The sequence below is a fragment of the Chenopodium album genome, chromosome 22 (assembly GCF_948465745.1).
Source record: "Chenopodium album chromosome 22, dcCheAlbu1.1, whole genome shotgun sequence".
Taxonomy (NCBI): Eukaryota; Viridiplantae; Streptophyta; class Magnoliopsida; order Caryophyllales; family Amaranthaceae; genus Chenopodium; species Chenopodium album.
The window spans coordinates 30,210,653-30,223,380 of record NC_137855.1 but is presented as its reverse complement, the minus strand read 5'-3'; the positions used below and the strand labels follow the sequence as shown (position 1 = coordinate 30,223,380).

Here is a 12,728-nt window from a genome sequence, read left to right as displayed (position 1 = left end):
AAGTAAGTGGTTTGAAAAAGGGAGAATTATTGGGGTGTTACAATATGGGTCGTAAATGATTCAGGTTAAATGGGTAACAAGTTGAAACCAATCAATTTCAAAAAGTTATTTATTGTTTGAATTAAAATAGTTTTGGTTTGAAATGGGTCGAGACACTAACTAGCTTAATGATACCCAGTACAATTCGGGTTGCATCATCAGTAGTCTGTTTGATATCGAGCAGGGGTTTTATATCATTATACGAGTCAATATTTTTCAATTCGGTTCAATTTCAAAGTTGATTAATATCAAATTTGGTTGGTTTTCGTTTCCAAAAAGTGAAACCCTAAAAAGTTTAGTTCCTACAAAATCGGATCAATGGGAGACAAATTCAGACATTGGCTTTATACTAGGTGTTTAGGGTAATTTTATCCCGCAACGTGGTCCAACCAGAGAATGACACGTGTTAAGCAGGATGGCCCGAAGTGGACCTATCCCTGCTTGACACGTGGCACTCCAGAAACATGGGGGAAAAGGCGGCCTTCAGGCCCAAATCCCGAGAAAGCCGTAATGCGGCGCAGCCCACCAATGATTAGGGTTCACTGACCTAATCAGGGGTACAAATCCCAAGAACCCTATAAATAGGGAGATTCCCCTCTTTTGGAGGCACGTTTTACCATTTTATTACACACTATCCCTTTGATAGAGACATCTGAGCTTGGAATCCGAGCAGATACCCACCTAAATTTCCGCACCTTTTTCTCTCCCTTCAAGTTACTAACTTGATCGTTGGAGGCGGAACACCACCCAACCGGTGTCTCCGTTTATTTTGCAGGTACAGGCCACACCGGACCAGTTTTTGAGTTGTAACTCTCCCGAGGGACAAAAACACCCAAAACACTAGACACATACAATATTTTTATTTTTAAATTTTTTCTTTTTACATGGTAAGATTTAGGGGGTACCCCTCCTATCACATGAGGGGTGAGGATCGAACTCAGGTCACTCTTGGAGGAGATGGAAGGACAAACCGTCGCTCCAATCCATGATCTTTAGGCACATACAATATATAGGTCTAGCAAGACAAGGGTCTCAAGTCTAACATCCAATAATTATTAAGGTTATTATTGGGTAGTTAAGTCAGCATTATTGAGTCGAATCAGTTTTTGACACAATGATTATCGACCAAATACGATCACACACGGCCACACGATATGTACACTGAAGACCGCCGTTGTTGAATAAAGGATAAGTTTTAAATGTGTGTAATACCACGTCGTAGTCACTCACCTGATCACGTGTCTAGAGCCCAGAATTCAAGCAAACCTACCTGTAAGAATTTAACTCTATCCTACACAAAAGTAGTCTCCTCAATTAAAAACTGCCACTGATAAATTGAACAGAGTATTTGTACAATATACGAAGTTTCGAAAATCATTTTCCATAATTTTTTTCCTTTCTTAATTAATCACTTTTCTTCTCGATTTAATCTTCCATTTCGTTGAATTTCTCCACCCCAATATAATCCCAACAACACTCAGCTTTGAAACATTCCTTTACTCAAATCAATTTGGATTTTGTTTTTTCAATTTAAATGATTTTGCACTTTGATTTTAGTTACTAGTGAATTTTACTAGATTTTTTTAAAAAAAATTGCCCAAAAAAATAAAAATAAAATGGTGATAACAGAGATTTCAATGATGCATCATGTTTGCATTGTGCTGGTTTTGCTTTGGCTGCTTAATTCCTACAATTTTTGTCACCCAGTTGTTTATCTCATCTCTTTAATTTATTTGTACCAGGTTTGAATACTTTCTTCCCTTTTGATATTTTTTTTTGTTTATTAAATCTATGATTAATTTTTTTTAATTGGGTATACTTTATTTTAATTTAATTTCTATCATTTTCTTCCCAATTGTTTACTTGTTGGAGTTGTTGGGTGTTTAATTGTTTATGATTATGATTTGGGGATCGTGTTCTTTCTAATTGTGTTGTAAGTAGTTTTTGTTTTGGGGAATTTGGGACCTTATTTAGGGAATTTTATTTTAGAAGTTTTTGAATGTGATTTTATTGTAATTTATTTATTAATTTATTTATAATTTTTTTGGGATTATGTTCTTTACATTTTTCTAATTGAGGTTCTGTTTTATTATATTTAGATTTTTCTATGATCATGTATTTCACAATTCTTTACATGTTGAGAATATACTTTTGCTTTTAAGTAAAGAAGATGATGGATGGAATTTTATTGATTATTGCCTTTTTGTTGTGGGATTAGATTCATGAAAGGTATGCTATGAGATTAAGGAGAAAGTTGCAATTTGATGAAAGAAAAGCAGCCAATCAAAGAAGGGTATGAATTTGTTTTCTGTGAATGTTTACTTTATTTTTTGTTTATTAAGGTTATATTTGATAGATTTTTGATTTATATTAAAGCATCTTTGGTGTTACTTTTTGAATTTGGCTGTCATTTGTAGTTGTTTAGAATCATGCTTTTGATGAAAAAATGTGAATACTAACAGATTCTAATTGGGAATCTGTTTTTTTTTTCTTCCTGCAGATACTAACAGATTCTGAGACAGTAAGGTGGTTGAATCATGCCGTTGAAAAAATGTGGCCGATATGTCTGGAGCCAATTATTTCGCAGAGGATTTTCCTTCCCATTATACCTTGGTTCCTACAGAAGTACAAACCATGGACTGTAGTATGATTCCATTTTTTGTTTGAATCTTATTGACAATATTCTGTACAAGCGCCAATTTATGATATTTGACTTGTTCATAGTTATGTTGCATACATATTAACCCTGATTATCCTGCCCAATGGTGGGATCAGGGCCATGGATCACTATTGATTCATTCTGGATACAGGAGGAATCTGATTTTCGGGGTTTATTTAGGAGACAGAATCACATTAATAAATTGTGGCCTTTTTTGATGGGTATTTAGGAAAATATTTGTGCAATGTGTAGTAATTATCTTGAGACTAGGATCTTACTGTGGTAAATTCTAGGATTAGGCTTGATCTTTGATTGCATATTAATTGTTTTTACGCACTACTGTAGTGATTTTGCACTGAAGCTTCACTTATGCTCTGATAAGTTAGTTAAATCAATTCTCATTTTTTGATATGGCTTGTATGCATAATTTAAATTTAGGTCACTTCCGAGCATCTTGGATCTCTTAATATGCTTGGTTTGTTTATGTAGAAATTATATAAAGTACAAAATTAGTGTTATTGATTTTTTTTTTCAGCATAAGAGAAATGGGAGAGGGTGGAATATCTCTTTGTTCTTGTCTTGATGGGAATGTAATCATTGTAATGAGGTTTAGTAAGTCTGGTAAACATATGCTAGTACATCAAATTGTTTCTGCTAATGTAAAGGTTAAATGTTTATAGCTAGTTTTCAATATACTGAAGTTTTTATATTATTGATATTAGAAACGAGCAGCCGTTCAACATCTTTACTTGGGAAGGACCCCACCTTTGTTCACTGACATTCGAGTACTTCGCGATTCTACTGAGGATGACCATTTGGTAATTTTATTAGCCTTGCCTATGAATTAGAGTAATTTTTCAATGGAAAATCTGTGGTTATCATTTTTTTACCGGCGAGAAGACTTGTATCATTGTTTTTTGGTACCAAGAAGACTTGACTGTTCTGTGTATTTAGGTTTTGGAGCTCGGCCTGAATTTTTTGACAGGTGATGATATGAGTGCAATACTTGCTGCAAAACTGAGGAAGAGACTTGGATTTGGAATTGTGGCAAAGATGCACTTGACTGGCTTGCATGTTGAAGGGAAGGTATGCATCGGATAGCTTTTTATTTAGTGACCTTCTATCTTTAATGAGCCATTCATATACATCACTCTCCCCTCCCAAAAAGTATCCTGCCTTTGTAAAAAGAATTGTCGTTACGTGACAGCCCTTTGTGAGATCTGTCTAACATAACTTAGACATGCTTGGTATATTTTAGGGCCTCTGTCTAGTCGTATACAAATATATTACAATTTGAGTTTTTATTTAGATACTTTGCATTTTCAATTTTTGGTGATTTATTTAGGGCATGCTTGGATTGAGGGTAGTATATTAATGGGGTAAAAACGTCGACCCAAGGAAAATGAATATGGATTTAGGTAGTTGTGAGGAAAAAAGAGGTAGTGATGGTGCGATTGCATGGAAAAAGAGATACTGATAGTGTAATGATAAGGGAGAGGGGAAACTATTACCCTCATTTTGGGGTAATTATTCTAGTGTGGTGGGTTCTTTGATCGCGAATTGTGACACATCTCTCAAAATGAGATACTAATGGTGTAATGATGAGGGAGGGAGTGGTCTTATGATTTCATACAATAACCGAGGGTTCTTTGGAAGGTTAATAAAAAGTGGTTGAAGCATAAGGAATAATTTTATTTAGGCCTAAAGAATAGTTGTAAAGGAGAATTTCCCACCCTGTCCAACCTGATCCGCATAGTAGTATATGAAGGAGCATTTATTACCTTATCTGCCTGATTGGAAGTGATTGCCTTTGGGGGATGGGGCGAAGCTATTTTCTTGGCGTGTTTTCCTCGAAGATTTTGGAACTTTGGCGCGCCTGGTCGGATGAATTCACTCGATGGGGTTGGTCGGCAGCCTGATTACGAATATATCAACCTTTTCATCTACGTAATGAATTTGATCTTAACCGTTCAATTGTAATCCAAGGGCTATTTGTAGAAGTCAAATAGAGTAGTAGCAAAGTATAAAAAGGGGGAGAAAAACACTTTTAAGACTTTAAGAGGAACTGTTTGCCTATCATTTCATTTATGAGATTTTTTTTCTCAAACTAGCATCTTTGTGATTATTTTTATTTTTGTAATTATATAACCTTGAACTAAATTTGTGTAAGATTTAGACTCAGAAACTTGTTTCAATAAACTCTGTGATATTAAATAAAGTCTTTTAACTTTTTGCTTATATTTTTTGTTTCTGATGATTCCTATAACACAAAATCCCATGAAAAAGTAGCGTATCTTGAAAGGTGGCAACATTATATAAAGTTTTTTTTTTTTTAATGAATTTATTTATTTATTTTGTTGAGGATTTCACATCAGCAAATGTGAACTATGTACCTCAAAATACACATACCTACCATATTCATCTTTTGAACATGATTTTGTTGTAAGCCTGAGTGCCTGACATTCCAGCTGGTATGTCTTTCTTCTGTATAAAATGTTGTGTGAACGATGGTCCCAATTAATTGCCTGGATCACTGCTGTCAAACATTGTTTAAATAATTCTTTCGTTTGGGCATGGAGGCTAAAACCTGTGCACAGCATTTCCATTTTGTTTTTTCTAATGAAAGATAGACCTAAAATACATAAAGCATTCACTCTTAGGTACTTTTCTCCCATCTAGTTTCATGATCTCTTATTGAGATCCTCTTATGCTTCTTGTTTATCATCCACATGGTTTGGACCAATATTTCAAGGTATCATATCAACATACACCCTATTATATCTTCTTATGTTGACATTGTCAACTACAAAGTAGCTGATAGCTTATGCAATAGGAAAAGGAATTTATAGAGATCCTTCGATGTTGCCCAATTGTAATGGGGAAATCTTCTCAAATATTCCTGCCTATATTATACTTGCTCTCACATTCTTGTGCATAGTTATGTTAATATATTGGCAATATTTATAGTTCATCAAAGCTAGGCTTCTGTTAGAGCTCACCTACGTTTTCCCCTTAGTACTTGTCCTAAAAGTTCTCATTATTGAATAATGTACATATTATGTACATTGTACGATATTGGTCCATGAGTTATTGGCCATTCGGGTACCCAAGTTTTCAGGGTCACGGATTTTTGAATTTAATATTGATTTTCCTGAGCTCTATGCCAAGAACTTTTAAAAACAAGTTTGTGTATATTATAATAAAACCTTTTGCCAAAATTTCAGTAAATTTACAATGATAATTAAGGCAATTTTTCATCTCAATGTCTTCTTATTCTGTATATGCCCGATTTTAACTGACCACAACCAACTAAAATTTAAAAATCATCTAACCATTACTATAAAAACATTGCATCAAACATAGATCAAGAATCGAGAAACTAACACCCAAGAAACTTGGTGGCCACCTGGCCAGTTGTGTCAGGCTAAGGAGGATCTTGTTCATTTGTTTGATGAGTTAGTGCTAATGTAAGTCTGAAATACATCATTAGCAAAAGAATTCGAAGGGATTGACACTTAGATGGTGCACTTAGTGGCTTATTGGAGGACTGGATTTGTGTGTGAAAAACTGCAGCTCTATGCGAATGGGTTAGACTGGTAAAGTGGTCTTTTTCTTTTTTATATTTTTGTATAATGCCGCTCACGCACCCTTGGTGCAATTGGGACCCATAGTTTTAGTGAACCTTGTGATTTTTATACACTAATCTAGGATTTGCGATTTGGTGGGTCACAACTAGCTTTTTATTAATTTGTACTTGTACATTTTAAGAGATACAATAGCATACACCAGTCTTATGTGATAAAGTGTTTAGTATATAAGATATAGAAATAGGCTGTAATTATACGTACTTTTAGGTTATGTAATTTTTGTACTTCAGCATTATTTTTGAAGCAAAAGTATAAGATGAGAAGTAGGGAAAATAAGTTGGAGACATAAAAGCAAGCCAAGGCCAAAGCGCAAATAGGCAGAAATTATTAATGACTAGAGTCCAAGACGTGGGTATATAAAGTTAGGAATGATTGAGCAAAACCAACTTTGCTAGTTAAAATATTTTAGAATCTTAAAATTTAAAGGATTATTAAGGGGTGGCTATTCTACTAGTAGGCCCCCTTAGATCTGCCACTGGGTGGAGTGTGAGTTTAATTAGTGAGAGAGAAAGAGAGTGCTTGTTTTCTATGACGAAGGGCTTTAAAAGAGGAAAGTGCAAAATTGGGAACAATCAATCTATCTTGTATGTGCCAAACATAGTTAAAATAACAAAATTGCCCAAAGTAAAATAATGAAAAAGTGTAAATGGTTTTCAATTACCCACATGGCCACATCAACTAAAATTTCTAGCTTGTGACCCTTTGACCTTTTTACCTGGTGGGTCGGGTAATTTCAGATTTTTAAAAGGTGGTCAACGTGTCATTGGAGTCATCGGAGTTAGATCAAGTTCTTTGATCTAAGATGTAATAAGGGATCTACGGTAAGCAAACTTACGTTGTATAAACAATCTAGGTTATGTGCCATGTCATGCCTAGTCAAGTCCATGGGCAAGCCCACTAGTCATGCTATTTATGTGTCATGCCGTATGGTGCTAAAAATTTTCATTAGGGAGACCCAGGCACAATTCAAGTCCACGTGCCACTATGTTGTGCTTGTGTGTTTATGCCGAATTTCACTTATTTTAGTATGCATTGTCACACATCTCAGTAATACGTCTTGTCGTATCATACCAATACCATTGGTTAATTGGCAGTGCCATCTTTGATTGACCAGAGGTTAATGTCAAATTTAGATGTAAGTAGGTTTACCCCTACAATAATTAAGGGTAGGCGACTAGGTGTTTCCCTTGGAACCATGATTTGAACCAAAATTGAAGTATGTTTTTTCCTTAGAAGTGTAGGTAGCTTAACAAGTAATTTTATTTTGGCTATTGATTGCAAGTTAAGAACATTAGTGGTTTTAAGTTATTAGGGTGCCTAAATTATTTCCTTTGAATGACTTCTAGCAATGGAATAAGCATTTTTTCTTCCATTCTTTTATAATTGCCACATTTTGATCTGGTTAAAATTTTTTATCCAATAAAAAACTTGATTCTGAACAGGGTCTGGGACTTTAAGGGATTTTTCAGGGTCTTTTGAATTTGTAAATCTGTGTCTAGGGCCTCTAGGCTTGAACTTAGTTCATGTTTGTCATGGATGAAATTTAATTTTGACTTTTGTTGGATAATCTAACATGAGGATTTTGGAATTTGAATCCACAGTTGACAGTTACAAATGTCCTTGTGCACTGTTGATTGTTTTAGGTGCTTATAGGCGTGAAATTTCTACGCTCTTGGCCATTCATAGGACGATTGCGTGTGTGTTTTGCTGAACCTCCATACTTTCAGATGACTGTCAAACCACTCTTTAACCATGGTCTTGATGTAACAGAATTACCTGGAATCGCTGGGTGGCTGGTAAAATATTTCAATGTCATGTTCCAATCAGTTTTATTTTTTCTATTATCATCACTGTCTCATATTAACTCTTTGTTATAATTAATGATTGTGTCTTAGGATAATCTGTTGGCTGTTGCTTTTGAGGAGACGCTTGTTGAGGTAATTTTGTTAATTTCTGCTCTTCTTTGCCAGCGCTTATATTGGCTATAAATTTGTGTTAATATATATATATATATATGTATGTATATAAATATGTGTTAATATATATATATATATATATATATGTATGTATATAAATATATATATATATATTTATATATATATATATATATATATATATATATATATATATATATATGTATGTATGTATGTATATATATATGTATGTATAAATATATATATATGTATGTATATATATATATATGTATGTATATATATTATGTATTTGTTCTAAAATCGATGTGTACAATTTGGCAGCCCAATATGCTAGTTGTTGACATGGAGAAATTTGTATCACCTGAACCTGGTAAGTTATTCAGCATACTGTCTGTGCAGTACCTCATTAGCCTAGCGTGTATATACTCACCAGGCTAATGAGGTAATGCAATAGTGTACATCTGTACAAATCAGTGAGTTTGTTAGAAATTTACTGCGAATATGGACCAGGCATGGAGAAAAGGATTGTGTGATCAGTTGATATATATGTGGAGACCTAGGCCATAAGGATATAGACCTAAGGTCATAAAGAAGTTCCTGTTGATGCTTAGACTAGCACCTTTTCGAATTTCAAGGTTATTGGTTTAATTCAAGCTTCAAGACTTGATAGGGGTAGCTGGGTGAGGATACGTTTTTTCTTTTCTTCTTCTTCTTTTTTTTTTTTTTTTTTTTTTTTTTTTTTTTTTTTTTGGGGGGGGGGGGGGGGTTGGGGTGGTGCGGGATATTTACTGTTGGGCCTGTTTACTTTGCTGGGTCCCAAGTCTTACCTTGACAAGAAGGATGGTGTGATTTTAGTGATTTGTGTTTAGAAGCTGATTTTTTTTTATTTATTTATTTATTTTTGTTTGGACTTCAAAATTATTGTATAAATTTAACAACTTAAAGTTTGACTGTAATAAATCCATTGCTTGAATTTTGTGAGCTTTTCAATTTTACCATTTGGGTTGGTAAGGATTTGGAAATGGCATAGGACATAAGCAAGAGGAATATGAAGTAAGCAATATGGGGATAATCGCCCTTCTACTCAAATAAATTTGCTGATGAATTTATTTATTTATTTATTTTTTTTTGGGTGTGGGGATAACATAGAAAGATCACATGAGTAGTTGATTACTGAGTTACTAATCAAGAATTAAGGGGTGTGGCTAAACAGTGCAGGAAAAGAGAAAAGACTTGATAAAAAAAAAAAAAAAAAAAAAAAGTGTAGTCATTGTTGGTTGTTGACTTTGAAGCTATGTTGATTAAAGTAAGACACTATATATGTGCTGGTGCGTAATCTTTATATACTTATGAAGTTTATTGGCTATGATGGAACAGAAGAATGGTTCTCTGTGGATGTGAAGGAACCTCTTGCTTATGCAAACGTGGAAGTTGTTGAAGCAGTGGAGCTGAAGGCTTCAGACCTCAATGGTCAGTGCCCATTTTTTCTTTCTTGCTCATAGTTTTTGTTAATTGGTTATAACTTGTAATTGCTGGTTACTCTTCAGGTTTTTCTGATCCTTATGTGAAAGGGCAACTTGGTCAGTACAGATTTAGGACTCAAGTACAGAAGAAGACATTGACTCCTAAATGGCAAGAGGAATTTAAGGTCCCTATTTGTTCATGGGAAGGACAAAATGTTCTAGCAATAGAAGTTCTTGACAAGGACCGATTTTCTGTGGATGATGTTCTTGGGTTGGTCCTCAATCTCTTATGCTCTCACTTTATGGTTATATTGATGATCCAACTAATATAATAATTGATTCATACTTACTCCATTCTAATTTAATCGCAACATTAGAATATTCACACTATTTTGACAAACTCCTTTGACCGTCTTTTGTGATTTATGCATTAGGAAAAACATAGTTATGTGGGGTCTTGTTAGATTTGTCGTTATATGTACTTTCAGATCATGTGGGAACTGCTAAAGTGTAATTAAAGATATCGATGGTATAAAATGTGCATGGGCAAGCGTAAAACCCCCAGCATTGCAATTAGAAAAAAAAATAAAAAAAGATGTATATTGGTTGGTATTCCATGTGTATCGTTGCAGTATACCCAGTTTGACTAGCCTTGTCATGTCATTTATCCAGTTTATTACTATTATTTACTTGAGAAAATATGAGATTTAAAAATAAATAAAAGATATGAGAGCTAAAATGCTTATTTGACATTTTGGCTCATATTATGGTCTGCCAGATTTGAATATCACTATTATCTCTGCTGTCTCATGTTTTATTGCTTAATTTATTTTGTCTGCCCCACTGATTAAGGGTAACATAAAGTTTAAGAGGATTGGTCAGAAATTAGTGTGACAATGGTTAAGTGGTGGATTAGAAAGTACAAGGTAGAAATTAGTGGGTTATGGCTTTTGAGTATAGTTTTTTATTTTATTGTTTTCATTAATGGCTAGAGGAGCAGTTCTAGATTTGTAGTTTGTGATTTCTTCTTTTTAAGCCTTCACTCTTTGTACACCCAGTCACCCAGGTTAGCAATGATTCCTTGTGTACTGTTGGTGAACTGAAGATGTGAACAAAGAAAAAGCAATTGCATTTTCTTCTCATGCATGAATCGGCTACTTCTGTGCTTTTCCAAAGGGGACATATTATTCTTTTGGCTTTCTGATGATGATTGACTAAGTGAAAGTGCTCACATAAGTGTGTGCTTCTTCTTGTCAATTGTATTATGGCACAGATCGAGTTACCACATTCACACATAGGATTAAGGGTGAATTATACATTTATACCTTAACATTCTGGGGCAAGTTTTCTCAAATCCAACCCCTCTCCACTCTCTCTTGACCCAATTTCATGCCTTTAAAAGCATTGGTAATCAAGTAATGTATGCCTATGAAACAAGGTTTTGAATATGCCCATGCATTTGAGTTATAATTCCAAAATCAGTATGACTTTGTCTTGAGTGTGCTAATTGAACCTTCTATTGTAACAGGAATTGTTCAGTAAACATCAATGAGCTTAGAGATGGACATAGGCATGACATGTGGCTGCCTCTTCAAAATGTCAAAATTGGAAGATTGCATCTGGCTATTACTGTTGTTGAGGCAATTGGAAAGGTTATTTTAAAATGCGTTTATTGGGTTTATTGGTTTTTAGTGTATGAAGTCATATTTTGCATGTATAGAAAGTGCTGGAATTATTTAGTGTTCACACCTATTAAGAATGCTAACAGGGCAAGGAGCAGACATCTGGAGAATTGAGGTCAGTGTCGGAGAAATCAGAATCAGTTCAAAGTGAAAAGGCTGAGCAAGGACCTATCTCAACTGCTAACCCACAACCATTTGCTGATACATTTGAACCAATTGATATTGAAGGCCAGAAGGAAACTGGAATGTGGGTCCATCATCCTGGAGGCGAAGTTTCTCAGACATGGGAACCAAGGAAAGGAAAGAGCAGACAGGGTGATACTGAGATCCACTCAGTAGACTCACCAAAATCATCTCTGCTAGTTGACAGTAGTAGTAGTGGTGATGAAAGTAAGGAAGACCACAAAACCAAGCGAGGTAACATAATTCAAAGGGGTTTTGACAAGGTATTCAACAGGCATCATGAGAGTGAAGATGATCAAATGAAGAGCTCTGAGGTTGCTGATCCATCGTTGCATTCTAATGTTAAAGCTGCTCACCTTAAAAAGGTCGGGGTCAATCTTGTAGTGGATAAAGACCATTCTGGACCTCTTTCTGCTGACGGAAAACTTGGAGGGTCAAGTAATGAGGGAAGTGGAGCTGAGAATTCAGGCAAGCATGATGTGAAAGACAGGGCGAAGAAAATTTTAAATAGCGCAAAAAATTCAGCACGCCATTTGAAGCAGTCTTTTTCAAGGAAAGGTTCCAAGAAAAAGGAACATGCTTCAGAACAGGAGTCTCCTTTGGACTCTGATTCCAAGAAAATGGAAGATATTTCAAAACAGGAGATTCCTTTTGATTCTGATTCGTCTGATGAAGACTCAATATCGTCCTCTATTTACGATCAATCGCTCAAAGGAATTCCTATTACTTCAAACATTATTACAAGAAGTGGTATTGACGATGCAGATCATTTGGAACATGTTGATCATTTGGAGCATGTTCAGAAAAATGTTATAATTAAGCCTATCCTTGATGAGCCTGTTCGGAAAAGTACTGACAGTAATATCAGTGGTTCTGAAGGAGATAACGTTATACCAGCACTTGAAACCAAACCAGACCTTTCATTGGCACCTTGATTATTAATCTCTGTTGCATTTCATTTAAGCATCAGAGAATGAAAAAATATCAAAGGTTTTTTTTTTTTTTTTTTTTTTTTTTGGGGGGGGGGGGGGGGGGGGGGGGCAATGTATACCCCGATACAGGTTGTAAAAAAATTATAGAATCAGTGTTCATTACAAACCATGTACATTTGTACTACTTTG

At 34.9% G+C, this 12,728-nt stretch overlaps 1 protein-coding gene across 1 annotated transcript; it reads left to right on the top strand.

Annotated features, from left to right (window-relative positions):
• The first annotated feature begins 1,330 nt into the window (after positions 1 to 1,330).
• On the top strand, positions 1,331 to 12,593 carry LOC145604771 (C2 domain-containing protein At1g53590-like). The gene is made up of 12 exons (XM_081660722.1): positions 1,331 to 1,781; positions 2,258 to 2,332; positions 2,540 to 2,683; positions 3,421 to 3,516; positions 3,653 to 3,784; positions 7,989 to 8,141; positions 8,241 to 8,282; positions 8,601 to 8,649; positions 9,657 to 9,749; positions 9,827 to 10,013; positions 11,271 to 11,394; positions 11,511 to 12,593. Exons 1-12 carry the CDS (start codon positions 1,656 to 1,658, stop codon positions 12,540 to 12,542), a joined length of 2,253 nt encoding a protein of 750 aa, XP_081516848.1. The 5' UTR covers positions 1,331 to 1,655; the 3' UTR covers positions 12,543 to 12,593.
• Positions 12,594 to 12,728: the final 135 nt, after the last annotated feature.